We start from the raw sequence: 18,461 nt of genomic DNA, 5'->3' as shown, positions 1-18,461 counted from the left end.
GAGTAAGGGAAAATGTCTTTAAGATTTCCCCCCACAAAAAAGCCTTAGCAGAGATGCCTGGAGAAGGTCTCTACCAAAATCTTCAGATAAAGTTAACTAGGAATGAAGCTGCCTGAGCTAGGAATGCAATATGCATAAGAACATGACTGGCCAGAAGAACCTGAATCTTGACTGTTTCACCATTAAAAAAACAGTAATACATTGACTGTCTATCATGTGTGGTTTGGGGAAGGCAGCTTTACCCTGTGAGGCCTACCAGGTAAAGCTGTTTTAATTGCCTATAGTTGGGCCTGAAAAATATATGTATGGTTTTTGGCCAAGAGCCAGACTCTCCAGATAAGAATATCCTAAACTATCAAACTATCACTATAATTATATACATCAAGATGTGCACTGTAGCAAGATTTACAATAACAAAATATTAGAAACATCTGAAATGTATAACAATAGGGAAATAAGTGGTAGATTATATAAAGGGTGAAATTGTATGTAGTAATTAAAGCCAAGTTTATGAAGCTGTATTAATGATATAGAAATTTGTGTATGTTACAATAAGTGGAAAAAGTAGAAAGTTTAGCATATGAAATCAGCTCTATGTCATAAAATATTTGTATAGGTACATTAACTAAGTGTAATAGCATGCTTACAATGATTTCTCTTGCCCATTGTATTTCTGTGTGAATTTTTAATTGTATTTTAACACCATAGTCGGAAACTGCCAGGAGAGGGAGTGGTGGGGGGGGAAGGGGGGGTCACACTTCATCATTAAGTGTATCTGATCTCAAACCAGATGATGTGGGGACCAAAGTGAGGCCCAAACTTTACCTGTTCAATGATCATTTGTATGCCTAACCCTGAATTGTACTCCACATCTTTAAAATTAAAGATAAATAAATAAATAAATACAAGAATAAAAAATAAATGAATAGATAAAATATAATAATTTCTAAAAAAAGAAATTTGTCTTATGTTCTATGTGATTTATGTGCTCCTTTAAAAATGGGGAAAATAAACTTCATGTTTAAAATAAGTAAACTTTATTTTTAATAAATAAATAATATTAAATACTAAATATTCTAAGATTTATTAAGTGCATATAATGTGTACTTAACTAATGTGCAAAGTAAGAATACATATGTATATGTTTATGATCTTTCAAATAAAATAATTAAAAACATGGAGATATATTTAATAGAAGCTTCTAAAAATATAGTATAATTTTATTATAAAGTTTTGCTAAATGTTTTTTCCCTGAAGATATTTATTACAGTATTTAAAATTTGAAAACATTCTACATATCCCCAAATCATGGACTAGTTAAAGAAAATAATTGTGGTACATTTCTACTCTTATAACATTATGCAGTCATAATATAAAATATGCCTATAATGTGTTTTTAATGATGTGAAAAATCATCATGATATAATATGCTATGGGAGAGGCTAGAAACTTTATATACAGCATTGATTTAAAAAATCTAGAAGGAGTTAACAGTAAATTATCAACAATATATGGTAAAGTTTTAAGGTTTTCTTTTTCATCACTTTCTTACTTTTTAAATGTTCTATAATGAACACTTATTTGAATAAATAAAGATAAATAACGCTAGGATTTAAAATGGATATTTTAACCTTAACTTGATATATCATTGTATAGGGCTGGCTTTGTTGGAAGAAAAGCTCAAATATAACAATGAAAAATACAAAAAGTTTAAAGCAGTGGAAGAATGCCTGCATAAAGAGCTGGTGGAAATGCTAGGCAATGATGGTGTGTTTTTATATCCCTCGCATCCCACAGTGGCGCCCAAGCATCATGTTCCTCTAACAAGGCCTTTCAACTTCGCTTACACAGGTACTTAATTGTACTTCTTGCATCCTGTAATCTTAAAGATCTTAAAGAAATAGAGATGTTTCCAAGAAAAGCATAATTTTGTTGGTTGTTGAACACGTTTCAAGCATGCAGGTAAAAATTCTGTTATTGACAAATGAAAAGCAAACAGTTGTTAATGTCCTATGTGGAAGATACTTTCCCAATATCTTGTCTTGCCACAAGAACCCTGTAAGTGTGTATCATTATTCACATTTTACAGAACTAAGCTTCAGTGTAGTGATTTGTTTTAAATCACACAGTGTGATCTTATTAAATCCAAAGACTGCTGTGGCTGCTCTGATACATATTAAAGTCAAGTTAACCTTTTTTCCGAGGATCTGGGTCTTCCCAGTAGATATTTCTTTAAGGGACTATTCACTTGCCTTAGCTATCATCCTTTCTGAGTGATTCATTCTATTGTTAACCAAACTAATTTTCTTTAGCTGTTTTAGGAGTTATGGAGGCACTGTGGTCATGTGAGGTATAAAGTGTTCTAGACACATACAAGTTCCTTTTCTATGGTTTCTATAGGTTCTTTTCCAGGGAACCATACTACTCTATGAGATGAAAATAGAAGTGTCTTCATCAAATACACATCCCCACTCAAGAAACCTGTGGTCCAATTAAACTTGGAATTTGGAGCCCTCTGTATTTGAGTTCTTATCTTTGGCTCTGTCACTTTCTACTTGGGCATCCTGGAGCAAGACAATCATTCTGAACCCATTTCTTTACCCAGGGAGTCAAAGTAACCTATGCTTTGGAGTGTTGCACTCATGATTAAATGAAATAGTGCCTGTAAATTAATTAACTTAAGGTTTATAAAGAATGGGGGAAAGAGTACCAAACAGTTTATATCCTTCATTTTCCCATTCTTACTCTGTTCTTTAAAGTTGGTCACTTACCTCTAATTTTTTATGTCTTTCAAATAAGTTTCTGCCTGCATTGCCCTAAGTTTCCATCACCCAGTTACTCAGGTTCTGAGGATAGGGAAATACTTGATTCTATAGGAGAGAACCCAAGGAGAAAGTTAGTGGTTACAGTTTTGGGGGGACATTATTCTCAGCTTGAAATTTTTCACAGTTTGCAACTTTTCCCTTTAATTTAACCCTAAACACGTAAAAGTGTGCCCATCACAAGCTAAGTGATGTTTCAGGTGTTATTGATACAAGATCCATGATGGATGTTGGTTGCAATTTGTCAAGTATCTAATATATGCCAGATACTACAAGTTAGAAATGCTATACATCATGACATTTAAGTTTTCCCAAAAGTGTTCATAGTAGGTGCAGCTATCATTGTGTAAAAGATGAGGAAAATTGCTTTTTTCAGCCTGTGCAATATAGAGAGACCTTGTCTCTACAAAATTCTTTTAAAAATTAGCTCCATATGGTGACGAACACCTGTAGTTTCAGCTACTCAAAAGGTTGAGATGGGAGGATCTCCTGAACCTGGGTGGTCGACAATGAGGTGAGCCATGATCATGCCACTGTACTTCAGCCTGGATGACAGAGTGAGACCCTGAAAAAAAAAAAGATGAGAAAACGAATGGCTTAAAAAGTGCCTTGAGCATGAGAATCAGGAATGGAATTCAACTGTATTCTATCTGATTTCAAAGCTAATATAATTTTTACTACATGCATGGGTTGATAATATTCAGTCCTGTTTTTCTTTTATCTTCACTGAAGCTAAAACCTTACCTGGCTTGAAGGACATTTTGTCAAAAATGTAGAATTTTTAGATGCCAAATAAGGGGTTTTTCCTACTTAGTAATACCCTTCTCAGTTTGTCAAGCATGTATAAGTGTCTTATGTTTGTCTCATACTTACAAGATGAGTACATTAAACTAGATATTTAATTTTTAAGCTTTTTTTATGGCTGAAAATGCTGTATATATTTTCCAGGATGATACAAAGGATTTAATGTAATAGTGTGTGTAAATTGCTTTAAAGCATTAAGAATATTGATAACAATGTCATTGTTTGCACATGTATATGTTTATGTTTACATTAATGTAGTTAATATTAATAGCTTTATTTTACCTAGTAATATTAGCTCTATATATTTTCCTTGCTTTATCTATTCCAGGAAATGTTCTGAGTTTTACATGCCTCATCTAATGTTATGCAACAGTCCTATATAAAGGAGAAACTATTATTATCCTCATTTAACAGAAAAAGAATTCAGGCACAAAGAAGTTCAGATACACTTTCAAAATCACATAGCTAAGGTTGTATTGGAACTGGGAATTGAACCTAGGCTCCCTGATCTCAGAGGAAGTGAGCTAGTTCACTACATAGAGGAGGAAATAAGAGATTAGAAGTGTCACTCAGCTATAAAATGAATGGATAAGCATTTAAACCTAGGTCTGTTTGACTACAAATCCTATTATTCTTCACTCTCTCCTTGTTCTTCCTCCTTGCTTGGTGTTTAGTAAGCCATACCACCTTCTTGTACTTTGCTCCATTGGCACTCTATAGTGAGAATAAATGTATTATTTATTAATAGCTATATTTAATGAATATATTAATGGACCAGTCTATATGCACTTATTGCAGACCAATCTATGTGCCCTGGGGTTAGAGTGATGAATAAAACACATTACTTGCTCCCAGGGAGCTGCCAGATTAGTAAAAGAAATATAACCAAAAGTTTCAATAGAAGAAAGCAAATGCATTGCAAAATAAGACTTTCTGAAGAAGGGAGCACCTGATCTGGATCCTGAAGAAGGCATAAAAATTACCCACTTGGAGGGAGTTGAGTAATGGGCACAATGGTTCAGGCAGTAGGAACACTATAAGCCATGGTATTGAGAAGCCACATCAGGAGCATTGTGGATGGAGTAGAAGCATAACACTAATTGGGGAGTGTCAATTTTTAATGGAAAAGTGAGGGGAAAGACATAAGTTTGGAGGGGTAATTAGATCATGAAGAAACTTAGCAGCCATGATAAAAACGGTAACAAACATATATGCTACCTGTCCTGAAACTCTGACATTTTCCTTTATTTGCATAGCATAACTGGAATAACACCGCAATTAAAGAGAACAATTTAGCCTACAGACTCAGGATATTTTCTTAGCCTTATTCCATTTTCTGGTAACATAGAATTAATATTCTCTACTAAGTCTTATCTCAAATGCATAATTTACAGTTTTCTTCCACTTTGGCCTTACCATTCTTATCATATAACACGTACACGCCAAAATAACTGGGAGGGGGAATACCAGAAAAGATGAAAGAAAACAGCTTATAAAAGTGGCCTTCTAGTGGCTTTCCCTTCTCACTGCAATTTAGGTCAGGGGTCTGTATTCAAAAATCTCTTGGGCTATATTCTGAAGTGAGCAGAATTGGCTGTTCAATATTTTAAAGATATAATCTGGGAAACCAGCTGATCTTGGTGTCATGAATGTTGCTCAGAATTTCTGTGATCTTCACAGTGTACAGCATCAAAGTGGATCTCAAGATTTTATATATCAGGTGTGGCGAAAGCATAACACATCATCTTCGATGGTCCCTCTTATACCCATGACAGCCACTAATAATTGATTATTGCATTATTTTCCTCTGAGAACAAATTGAACTTGATATTTCAGCACGGTGGACTTCTCACCAGTTAATATAAGCTAGGCACGCAAGATAAAACTTCCATGCATTCTAATCATAGATCCCACATAACAAACTACCCTACTATATTGTAAGTTTTATAAGGGATGTGGTCTGTGCCTATCTTTTCACTTGTGCAATCCTCATTGACTAGAACTGCATTGTTGCACATAGTAGGTTCATAATTACTTTTTGTTAAACAAACATGCAAATAAATATGGAAATAAAAATATAAATGAATAAGAATGGACTTCCCAGAATTCCTGAGTAAGAAGCTCATCAAATCCTTTCTCCAACAAGTCAGCAATAAAATTGGAAAAAATATAAAAAACCAATCATTTTAAGTCTGAAAATTGATTTTAAAAAGGCATATAATACATTGAGAGCACTTATTAAAGAAAAAAACAATTCCCAATAAGAACAGTGGAAGCCTATGGTATTTAAGTTGGAGTCTGTTTCCACCTTCCTCTTCTCACATATGACTTTGAAATACTGGGTGAAGCAAACCAGACCTTAAAGACTAATAACTGTTACTCTTTCCAGACTCTTGTTGCATACGTTTAATTGTGAGCAAGTAGAGGAAATGGATAGATCCAACAGCTGTCATACCCTGCAGCACCTTATTTTGGTTGTTCTAAACAAGTCATGGCAAGTCATAAGTTGCAACTCTTCAGCTCTGCCTGAGGAAAGCTGATTTTACATGGAGCAGAATATGAATGATCCCAGTTGCAGAAAATCAGTGAAAGCTAAGATTTCTGTGATACTAGTAGAGCCACATCAAGCAACAAAGTGGCCAGAAATTTAACAGACAGACTAGATAAAGAAACACCCAGAGAGGATGCTGCTAAGATCATATTTATGCTTGATAATCAGAAAGGCTGTATGCATGTGCAAAGCTGCACTTCTCAAATGAAACCAGAGAAAGCAATAGTCCCTGAATGAAGTGAGGGGCAGATCTGTAAACCTCCTAAACTTTGAAAGCATGTTCAAAATAATACATAGATCCAACACCTACAGGTAAAAGATTTACTGCCTGAAGGGGTTTAAAAACATTCTCTGATCAATTACTAGGTTATCACTATGCTATGCTGTCCTGGAAACAACTCATAGAAAACCAAGCTTAAAATTAAAAACAAGAAAAACGAAACTGGAGCAGTGACATCAGAAGGCTGCATCCCATAGGTGAAAAGCATTGCGCAGAAGTAGTCCAGGAACTCATTAGACAAGCAAAACCCAGCAACAACATGCCTCAGAGGCAAAGATGAATCAAAATCAAGTGCTGATGAAATATTCCTCCTAAAGTGTCTAGTTTTCAGCAAAAATATCTGTCATGCAAGAAAAACAAGAAAGTGTCACTCATGTACAAGAATAGCAGCAACAAAAGCAGGCAATATAAACTTTTTTTAAATGTTGAACTTAGAAGCTAAAGAAATAAATGCAGCCATTTTAAATATATTTAAACAATCAAAGGAAATCATGTTTAATTTAAAAATGGTGAGATGACACTTTTTTATCAAATAGAGAATATTGAAAAAGCAATCAAAATTATTTAAAAGAAAAAAGAAAAAAATGATGGTGTTAAAATTGCCTTAACAGAAATAAAAAAAATATTTAGGGAAGCTCAACATTAGATTTCAACTGGAAGAAAAAAGAGGAAAGAATCAACTAACTTAAAATTGATCAGTAAGCTTTATTTAATTTAATGAACAGAGAGAAAAACAAATGAAAAATGAACTAAGCCTCAGGGACTTTTGTGACATCATGAAGCATACCAGCATATGCATAATGAGAGTACCAGAAGAGGAGAATAAGAGAAGTGGCACAGGAAAAAAAATTGAAAGAATTATAAATAAAAACATTCTCATTTTGATGGAACAAACAAACTTAAAGCAGGATAAACACAGATACCCACCCCTAAGTGAATGGCAAAAATAGAAAAAAATAAAACAAATACTATTCATCATTTAGGAGAAAATTGCAGTAACATTGATAGATGACTTACCATGAGAACCATGAAACCCATAAGGCAGTGGGATGACACTTCTTAAATATAGGAGACAAACACTGCCAACCTACACTCTTATATCCCACAAAACACCTTTTAAAAGTAAAGGCAAGGCTGGGTGTGGTGGCTCAAGCCTGTTATCCCAGCACTTTTGGAGGCCAACGTGAGAGGAATGCCTCAACTCAGGGGCTCAAGACCAGCCAGAGCAACTAGGTGAGACCTTGTCTCTATAATAAAAAATAAAATAGCCTGGCATGGTAGCGCGTGCCTGTAGTTCGGGATACTTGGAAGACTGAGGAGGAAGGATCACCTGAGCCTAACAGGTTGAGGCTGCAGTGGCCATGAGCGTGCCACTGCACTCCAGCCTGGGCAACAGAGTGAGAGTCTGACTCAAAAAAAATAAATAAATAAAAAGTGATAGCAAAATAAAGACATTTCCAGAAAAACAAAACTAAAAGAGAATTTGCTACCAGACTAAACTTAACAAGAATACTGCAGGAAGTTCCTCTAGCTGAAAGCAAATTACACCAGACAATAATTCAAATTTGTATTAAAAAAAAAAAAAAACCAAGGAGCTCTAATAAAGGTAATTACAAAAGACAGTATAATGGTATATTTCTTCTGCTTTCTTTTTTGATTTAAAAATTCTATTGCCGAAAAGGTAATTAGATAATGTTATTGTTGGAATTATATAGAATTGTAATTATATGACAACAATAGCACAAAGGAGTGAAGAGGGACTAAAGCTACACTGGAGCAAGGAAATTATACCTAACCATAGCTCAATTCCAGAGGAAAAGTGAAGACTACTGGAAACACTAAGTAGGTTAATATAAAAGACTATACAAATGTATTTTTCTCTTTTCTTAGCCATATAGATGCACATACATGTGTGTGTGAGTATATACACAAACATACAAACATTATGTAAAGCAAAAACTATAACACTGTATTGTTGTGAGATATACATATATATGACTATAATAACAAAGAAAGGGAGCAGGGAATGGAGCTATATTGGAGCAAAGCTTCTGTATTTTATTGTAATTAAGTTCATTTCAAACTGAAATAAAGTTGATGAGTTAAGGTGGATATTTTATCTGTAAATCAGTCACTGAAAATACATTGAAAATACAGTTTAAAAATATAGTTTAAAGGCCGGGCTCAGCCTGTAATCCCAGCACTTTGGGAGGCCGAGGCGAGTGGATTGCCTGAGCCCGCAGGTTCAAGACCAGCCCCCGTAACTTGGAGAGACCTTGTCTCTACAACAAGTAAAAAATTAATCAGGCGTGGTAGTGCACGCCTGTAGTTCCGGCTCCTTGGAAGACTGAGGCAGAAGGATCTCTGGAGTCCAGCAAGTCGACGCTGGGGTGGCCATGAGCGTGACACGGCCCTTCAGCCTAGGCGATGGAGTGAGACTCCAACTAAAAAAAAAAAAAAAAAAATTAGTTTAAAAAAATTAAAGCTGGGCTCAGTGACTCAGCCTGTAATCCCGCGCCTTTGGGAGGCTGAGGTGAGTGGATTGCCTGAGCCCGCGGGTTCGAAACCCACCAGGGCAGCGAGAACTCGTCTCTACAATAAATCAAAAAATCAGCTGGGCGTGGTAGCATGCCTGTAATTCTGGCTACTTGGAAGGCTGAGGCGGAAGGATCGCCGGAGCCCAGCAGGTCGAGGCTGCGGTGGCCAGGAGCGGCCACTGCACTCCAGTCTGGATGACAGAGTGAGACTCCAACTCAAAAAAAAAGAAAAGAAATTAAAATGAGACATTAAAAGCCCTACTTATCACAAAAGGCAGTTAAAGAGTAACAGAAAAAGAAAAACATGATGCATATAGAAAACATGTAGCAAAATAAGGATGTAAATACATTTAAATTATAACTTAGAATGTAAATGGAAGCCGGGCTCAGTGGCTCAGCCTGTAATCCTGTGCTTTGGGAGGCTGAGGTGAGTGGATTGCCTGAGCCCGCGGGTTCGAGACCCACCTGGGCAACTTGGTGAGCCCTCATCTTTACAATAAATCAAAAAACTAGCTGGGCATGGTAGCGCACGCCTGTAATTCCAGCTACTTGGAAGGCTGAGGTGGAAGGATTGCTGGAGCCCCAGCAGGTCGATCGCTGGAGCCCCTTCTGGCCACTGCACTCCAGTCTGGGTGGCAGAGTGAGACTCCCAACTCAAAAAAATAAAATAAAATAAAATAAAAGAATGTAAATGGAATAAACACTTCAATCAAAAGGCAAAAATGCCAGGTTAGATACAAAAAAACCCAAAGTCCAACTATATGCTATGTACAAAAGACACACAAGATTCAATGATAAAAATAAACTGAAACTAGCAGGATCAGAAAATATCTATACTATTATTATTTTTCCCAGTTCAGGTTTTTGAAAGAACGCTGAAGACTCCGCAGAGTATGTACACATAAGGCTTTTACTGAAAAGCAAAGAATGTGATGCAGTGAACGACAAAGAATGCAGGCAGCCACCAAGAGTCAAAAAAGAATGGAGACAACCATTAGGATATAAAAAAGATTTTACAATGCAAGTTCCCCATGCACCCTATTCACACACTCGCACACAGATTCTGCTGTATTCCAGCTTTAATCGCCTAGATTTGTACAAGGTATCTTGGCTTATAGAGGGCTCAGAGATCAACTGTCAAGAGTTGATTTTGTTTCTACTGTTTAAGTAACTTTAGCCAGACAATTAAGATAGGCTTGCCAGACTACTTAGTTCAGTTGCAAACCATTATTAAAGAAATTTACTCTAAGATTTCCCAGGACATTCTGGACCTTAAACAGTCTGTTATAAATTTTATCCTTTTTATCTTGGCCATGAGATAGAAAACAAGACATCCAGATAACCCCAGTTATAATGATACAGTATTTCCAAATCAGGTGTCAATCAATACTATTTTTACACCTTCCAAACATCAATGGTAAAAGAGTTTCAGTAGGCATATTAACAACAGAAAAAAAAATACTTTCATGCAAAAAAATACCGCAAACAGAAAGGAAGATTTTACAATAATAAAAGGATCATAAAAAGAAGACACAACAATTATAAATAAATGTGGAGACGTGATGTCGGAAAGTTGGTGAAATAAGAGGTCCCAGCTCTCATCCCTTTAAAGAAACACCAATTTAATAGCCATGGATAAAAGACATGTTATAAGGGCTCTAGAATCTGAGAGATTACAGCACAACAGTGAAACAAAAAACATGAAAAGCTACATTGAACAGGATAGGAACACTTTTGCTTTATGCATATCACCCCTTTACCAAGCCAACACCACAAAGCGAAGAAACAGACCTTTGGTCTGTAGATTCTTGTAGAAGGAGAGACAATAAAGTGAACCTCTAGCTATCCCACCATTTCAAGGAACTACATGAGTGGACTGCTTGTGTTCAACCCCACCATGAGCACTGAGGGGATTATGTCAGGGTATCTGAGAACACAGAAAAGACATGGGGGATATCAAGAATTAGTGCAGGTATTTCTACAGCAGGCTCATCTGCCTATAAACCTCAGCACCAGGCCTGCCCACCTATGGTCCTCAGACTGAGACCTGACTGCCCATGGTCACTGGCAACAGGTCTGCCTGTTAACAGAACCCAGCAGCAGGCCTACTCACCAACAGGTGCAGGCTGCAGGCCTACTCATGGACCCAGAAGCAGACCCACCTAAAACCCTACCAGCCTGCTCACCTAGAATCTCTGACTATGCTAACGTGAAAGTTTTTTTGTGTGTGTGAAAAATACGATGGGGTTGAAAAATTCAATAGAGAGATTCAACAGCAGACTATATTAAGCAAAATAAAGAATCAGGGGAAATAAATGTCAATTAAAATTATCCAGTTAAAGAACAAAAAGGAAAAAACAATGAATAAGAATAAACAAAGTCTATGGAACTTAAGGAGCATTATCAAGCAAAGACATAGGTGCACTTTATAAGTCCAATAAAAGAGGAAATAAAATAGAGAGCCAAAGTGTTTCCTCAGGCTTGAGAAAGTTTATTGTTCATCTTTCTCTCAGCTTCCGGATACTGTCTAGTTAGAAGCCTGACCCTCAGCCAGCAGCTAAAAAAGTGTACAAATAAAGCCTTTCAAGGGAGGAGCTGGAAGATGGACTGATTGTAGGGCCTATGGCCACTGGATATGCTCACTTACCCATTCAGAACCAACTTGCTGCTCTCTACACTCCAGGGAAACTTGCAAACGCTGAGTCCCAACTGTGGGGATCATAAAAGTTTGCACACTGCAAATGTGTTCCAAACCCTTTACTCTTCATGAAGAAGATGAAAGTTGGTGATTTCCTTCCAATTGTAAAGTGCTGTGCTCAGAATGAGGTCTGTGTGATTCTACTTTCCTTACCTGTTTCAATATGAACATTTTCTCAGTTGCTCAGTATGCAGGAGTCTCTCAGTTAGTTTATGACTTTTGATTGGAAGGAATTGATCTGAGTGTAAATGTTTATTTGGTGCATTTATTGGAGGAGAGAGAGTCAGATGTTTTTCCCACCATGTTGTTGATTTTCAAAAGTTGGTTCTTTGAAAACAAAACAAAAATAACTGACAAATGAGATAGACCACTAAGTATGATTGTCTTCAACTTCGTCCAATTTGCTATGAAGTCCATGAATTTGCAGACAATCATACTTAGTGGTCTGTCACAGAAACAAAGAGCTAAATTCCACATGTTTTTACTCAAAAGTGGGACCTGAACATTAATCATGGTAGCACAAGGGAAGGATCCGCGTGGCAGGACACTGCCATGGGAGGGAGGAAGAGCATGCAACAACACAGAAAATACCTGGTCCTAAACCAGGAGAAGTGAGGACCAGTTGGAGGCCCAAACTTCACCTGCACATAGATTACTTATGTACCTAATCCTGACTTGTACCTCACATCTTTTTAATAAAGTGAAAAAAAAAAACTGACAATCATTTAGCTTCCCTGATCAAGACAAAAAGAAAAAAGAAACAAAAAAAGAAAAACACAAATCAAGATAAATGGGGGACATTATTGCCAAACTTAATTCTTAAAAAAAGTGTAAAGAAATGTCATATACAAGTATATACCAAAACGTTAGAAAACGAAGATGAAACAAAAATTATTTCAATGTCACAAACTGCCGAAACTGACTAGAGAAAAGATAGAAAACCTATACCAAGTTAAAAGATTTAATTAGTAATTTTAGAGCTTTGCATAAACAAAATTTTGATTCGGATTACTTCACTGGTAAATTCTACAAAATATTGAAATAATTAATGCTAATCTTTCACAAACTCTTTTACAAAAAAAAGATAAAACCCTTTTGAATTTATTCTATCTGGTCAATATGGTCAGTAATAAAGTATTCCTTTCCTCCCTTTCTTTCTTACTTTCTCCTATGAGGCCAGTAACTGACAACAATGCTAGATAAATGCATTAAAAACCCCACAAATCAATATCCCTTCTTGATATAGATGAAAAAAAATGATAAACACTATATTAGCAAACAAAATGTAGCAAGATAAAAAGAATTATACATGAAGACAAATAGGATTAGTTTTAGGAATGTAAAATTGTTTTAGCAAGCAATAATCATTTAATGTAATATACCATACTATTAAAGTAAAGAACATAAAAATCCTCAATTTACATACAAAAATATTTAAAAATTCAACATCCATTCATGGCTTAAAAAAAAATTTTTAAAAAACTAGAAATAGAAGAGGACATCCTCCACTTAATAAAGATAGTATACAATAACAAACCAAAACAACAACAAAAGAATGAAGCTACTTTCATACTTAATAGTGAAGTCATTTTTTTCCTTAGAAAAATCTGGAACAAGACAAGGATGCCCATTCTCCTATATTTTAACCAACTGTATTTGACATTGTACTGGAAGTTCTAGTGAGTGCAATTAATTAAGGAAAGTGAAATAAAAGGCATCCAGATTTTTAAAAGAGTAAAATGGTCTTTATTTACTAAATGCATGATTAGTATGCACAAAATTCTAAAGAATTTTTTAAATGTTAGATTTATGGTTACGCATGCATGTTTGCTACATGGACGTATTGGGTAGAGATGGAGATTGGGTCTCAGGATGCCCATTCCGCAAATACATGAACATTGTGCTCCATAAGTAGTTTCTGAACCCTAACTTGCCTCCCCTCCTCCCTTATTTGTGTCCCCAGTGCCTATTATTTTCATCTTTGTGATCAATTAGCTCTCATATATGAGTGAGAACATGCGGTGCTTGGTTTTCTGTTTCTGAGTTAGTTCACTCCATCCGTATTTCTGCAAAGGCCATTATTTCATTCTCTTTTATGGCTGTGTAGTATTCCATCAAGTATATATACCACATTTTCTTTATCCAATCAATTGTGTGTGGGCACATAGTTTAGTTTTGTGATTTCATTATTGTGAATAATGTTGCAATACATATGAGTACAGGTATTTTTTAAAAATATAATGATTTCTTTCCCTTTGAGTAGATCCCTAGTAGTGGAATTGCTGGACCCAATAGTAATTCTAGAAATCTCCTTATTGTTTTCCATAGAGGTTGAACTAGTTTAAAATCCCACCAACAGTGGATGAATGTCTCTTTTCTCTGCAACCACACCAACATCTGTTGTTCTTTGAATTTCTCATAATAACCAGTAAATAATTTTTAAACATGCTTAAACTAGTTCAGCAAACTCATAAAATAAAAGGTAAGTGTACAAAATTCAATTGTATTTTTATACAAGCCAACAAAATATGAACACAAAATTAAGGCATTTTCATTCATAATAGCAGCAAAAATGGTAAAATACTTAGGAATAAATTTAACAAAAGAGGTTTCTACAAAATACAGTCTACACATTCAATGTAATGTCCATCAAATTATCAACATCATTTTTTCACAGACCTGGAAACAATACAGAAATTTATATAAAAATGGAAAAGATCACAAATAGCCTAAGCAATCTTCAGAAAAAGGAACAAAGCTGGAGGTATCACATTTCCAAACTTCAAACTTTATTATAAGGCACAGTAACAAAGATGACATGGTATTGGTACAGGAATAGGCACATAGACCAGTGGAACAGAACAGAGATTCTGAAAGTAAAAACACAGTCCCTCAACAAGCTCATCTTTGACAAAGCCATCAATAATAACCATTGGGGAAAGGAGACCATATTTAGCAAATGGTGTTGGGAAAACTGACTAGCCACATGCAGAATAATGAAACTGGACCCCTCCTATCACCATGTTAAAAAAAATCAACTCAAAATGGATCAAGGACCTATACGTAAAACCTCAAACTATAAAAATCCAGGAAGAAAACATAGTTAACACTCGTCTGGAAATCATAGTAGTCAATGAGTTCATGACCTAGTCTCCAAAAGCAAATGCTATAAGCTTAAATAGACAGGTGGGATCCCATCAAATTAAAAAGAAGCCATCAAGAGAGTAAAGAAACAACCCATGGAAGGGGAAAAAATATTTGCAAGTTATGCATCTAAAAAGATTAAGTTATGCATCTGACAGGATCTGCAAGGAACTCAAACTGAATTTTTAAAAAATTAAAAATGGGCAAAGGACATGAACAGACACTTCGCAAAGGAAAAAAGATAACAGCCAACAGACAGATGAAAAAAATGTTCAGCTTTGCTAATCATCAGAGAAATGCAAATGAAAACGATAATGAGATAACACTTAACTCTCATAAGGATGTGTATCACTAATAACTCAAAAAATAACAGGTACTGGTATGGCTGTGGAGAAAAGGGAACTCTTCAACACTGTTGGTGGAAATGTAAGCTAGTTCAACTTCTATGGAAAGCAATGTGGCAATTTCTAAAAAATAAAATAAAAGTTGAATTTCCATACTATCCAGCAATTCTTCTTCTTGGAATATACCCAGAGAATCAAAAAGACACGTGAACACACATGTTTATTGCAGCACTATTCATAACAGCACAAATATGCGACCAACTCTGTTGCCCATCAAGAGTGGACTGGATAAAGAAAATGTGGTACATATACATGATGGACTATTACACAGCCATGAAGAAGAAGAAAATCAGAGCCTTCACAGCAACTTGGATGCAGTTGGATACCATGATACTTAAGTGAACTATCACAGGAACAACTGAATACTGCATGTTCTCACTCATAAGCGGGCCCTGAACACTATTCACATTAGCACAAGGGTGGGATTGGTAGTCTCTGATCAGGGGAGGAAAGGAGGGAGGAAAGAGGGAGGAGAACATATGACAACACAATGAGTACTTAGTCAACAACCAGGGGAAGTGAGGGCTAGCTAGAAGCCCATACTTCACCTGCATGCAACCTACTTATGTAGCAAATCATCACTTGTACCCCACAATTCTAAAATAAAATATAAAAAGAAAGCATTTCTGAAAATAATTAATGAAGACCTAAATAAATGGAAAGATATCTCATAATTATGAATCAGAAGGTTTAATATTAATATTGCAATGATTCTCAAATTGATCTAAAGTTTCAATGCAATCTTTATGAAAACTTACTTGTTCTTCTTTCAAATATTAAGTTGTCCCCAAAATTTGTATTGAAATGCAATGCAATGAACCCAAAGTAGCCAAAACAATCTTGAAAGGAAATGAACTATCTATAAAGCTAGAGTAACTAACAAAGTTTGATACTGGCATGAGGATAGATAGACATATAGATCAATATTATATAAAGTATATAATTGAGAATACAGAAATAAATTCCTTACATTTATATTCAGTTTATTTTAAAATTGATATTATTTTATCTGACTAGTTATGAGTCAGTTAGACTGCTTATATTCATGCAGTATGATAATTTCATATATATACAATGTGAAATGACTAATTCAAGCTAATTAATGTATTAATTACCTCACTTATTTCATTGTGGTGAGACATATGAAATTTGTCCTCTTATTTGGGAATACAGAATACTTACTGAATATATTCATATTGCTGTACAATAGTTCTCAAACTTATCCCTGTTGTCTATCTGAAACTTTACATCATTTGACCAACAATTCCTCATTCTTTTCCTCACCTTTTCCCCCAATGCCTGGTAACTATTATTCTACTTTCATGACTTCAGTGGTTTTTGATCCCACATGTGAGTGAGATTATGTGGTATTTGTCTTTTTGTGTGTGTGGTTTACCTAATTTAATGTAATGTCTTCTAGATTCATTCATGTTGCCTCAAATGGTAGCATTTTCTACCTTTTCAAGGCTAAATAGTATTCCGTCGTGTACATATAACACATTTCTTTAATTCATGAATGCTTAAGTTGTGAGTAGTGCTGTAACGAACATGAAAGTGAAGATATCTGTTTGGCATACTAATTTCAATTTTTGTTGAGTATATACCCAGTAGTGAGATTGTTGGTCTATGTAGAAATTCTATTCTATTTTTTTGAGGAACCTCATTAATTAATAAAATAACCTTATTAATTTACATTACAGCCAAGAGAGTGCATACTAATCTTTTTCCACATCCTTGCCATTACTTTTCTTTCATGTTTTTGCTAATAGCCATTTGAAAAGATGTGAGGTGACAGCTAATTGTAATTTTAATTTATGTTTCCCTAATGACTAGTAACACTGAGCATTTTTGCATTAACCTGTTGGTTTGTTGTATGTCTTTTTGGGAATTTTTAAAAACCCTTTACCCATTTTTTAATTGGGTTATTTTCTTTTTGCTGTTCAGTTGTTTGAATTCTGTATTGTCTTCTATTGTCTTTTTACTTTGTTGTTTCCCTTACTGTGAAGAAACCTTTAGCTTAATGCAATCTCATTTGACAATTTTTGCTTTGGTCACCAGCCCTTTTCAGATAATATTAAAAATCTACCATTGCCTAAACTAGTATAGTGTAACATTTTCCTATGATTTCTGATATTTTTACCATTTAAGTTCCTATATTTAAGTCATTAATCCATTTTGAATTAATTGTTGTACATACTGTGACATGAGGATCAAATTTAATTTTTCTTCATGTGGATATCCAGTTGTTCCAGCACCATTTATTGAAGAGACTGTTATTTCTACATTGTTTGTTCTTGGCAACTTTATAAAAAATTAATTAACCATAAATGTGTAGGCTTATTTCTAGTCTCTCTATTATGTTCATTCATCTATGTGTCTGTTTTTATACCAGTATCATGCTCTTTTTGTTACTATTGATTTATAAGATATTTTGAAATCAACAAGTGTAATTTCAGAAAGATTTTCATCTTTTCTTTCTTTCTTTTTTTTTTTTTTTTTTGCCTAATATTGTTTTGGCTATTTGGAGTGTTTTATGGTTTCATATAAATTTAAGAACTTTTTTCTTTTTCTTCAAAAACTATAATTGTAATTTTGTTAGGAATTACATTAACTGCATAGATTGCTTGGGTGATATGGGCATTTCAACAATATTAATTCTTAGAGTCCATTAATACAGAATATGTTTTTGTTTGTGTTACTCAAAGTTCTTTTATCAGTATTGAATAGTTTTTGGCATACCCTTCGTTCACTCCCTTGGTTAAATTTACTAAATAATTTTTGTAACTATTGAAAATGGGTTTGGGCTGGGCTCGGTCGCTCAGCCTGTAATCCCGCGCTTTGGGAGGCGGAGGTGAGTGAATTGCCTGAGCCCGCGGGTTCGAGAACCGCCTGGGCATCTTTGCCAGACCTCATCTCTACAAAAAAAAAAAAAAACAAATTAGCCGGGCGTGGTAGCGCGCGCCCGTAGTTCCAGCTACTTGGAAGGCTGAGGCGGAAGGATCGCCGGAGCCCAGCAGGTCTAGGCTGCGGTGACTGGGAGCGGCCACTGCACTCCAGTCTGGGCGACTGAGTGAGACTCCAACTCAAAACAAAACAAAACAAAACAAAAAAAGACCTGTAATCCCGCGCCTTTGGGAGGCTGAGATGAGTGGATTGCCTGAGCCCGCGGGTTCGAGACACGCCTGGGCAGCGAGACCTCCTCACTACAATAAATCAAAAAA

General features: G+C 35.4%; 1 protein-coding gene across 1 annotated transcript in view; it reads left to right on the top strand.

Annotated features, from left to right (window-relative positions):
- Window positions 1-18,461, top strand: part of FAAH2 (fatty acid amide hydrolase 2) — a 265,152-nt gene that overhangs the window by 233,652 nt on the left and 13,039 nt on the right. The window contains exon 9 of the mRNA XM_008058911.2: window positions 1,657-1,851. Coding sequence (XP_008057102.2) covers window positions 1,657-1,851 — 195 coding nt within the window. The remainder of the gene's footprint in view (window positions 1-1,656; window positions 1,852-18,461) is intronic.

This window comes from Carlito syrichta, unplaced genomic scaffold (assembly GCF_000164805.1).
Source record: "Carlito syrichta isolate Samal-C Ts95f unplaced genomic scaffold, Tarsius_syrichta-2.0.1 Scaffold303647, whole genome shotgun sequence".
Taxonomy (NCBI): Eukaryota; Metazoa; Chordata; class Mammalia; order Primates; family Tarsiidae; genus Carlito; species Carlito syrichta.
This window is presented reverse-complemented; position numbering and strand designations above follow the sequence as displayed.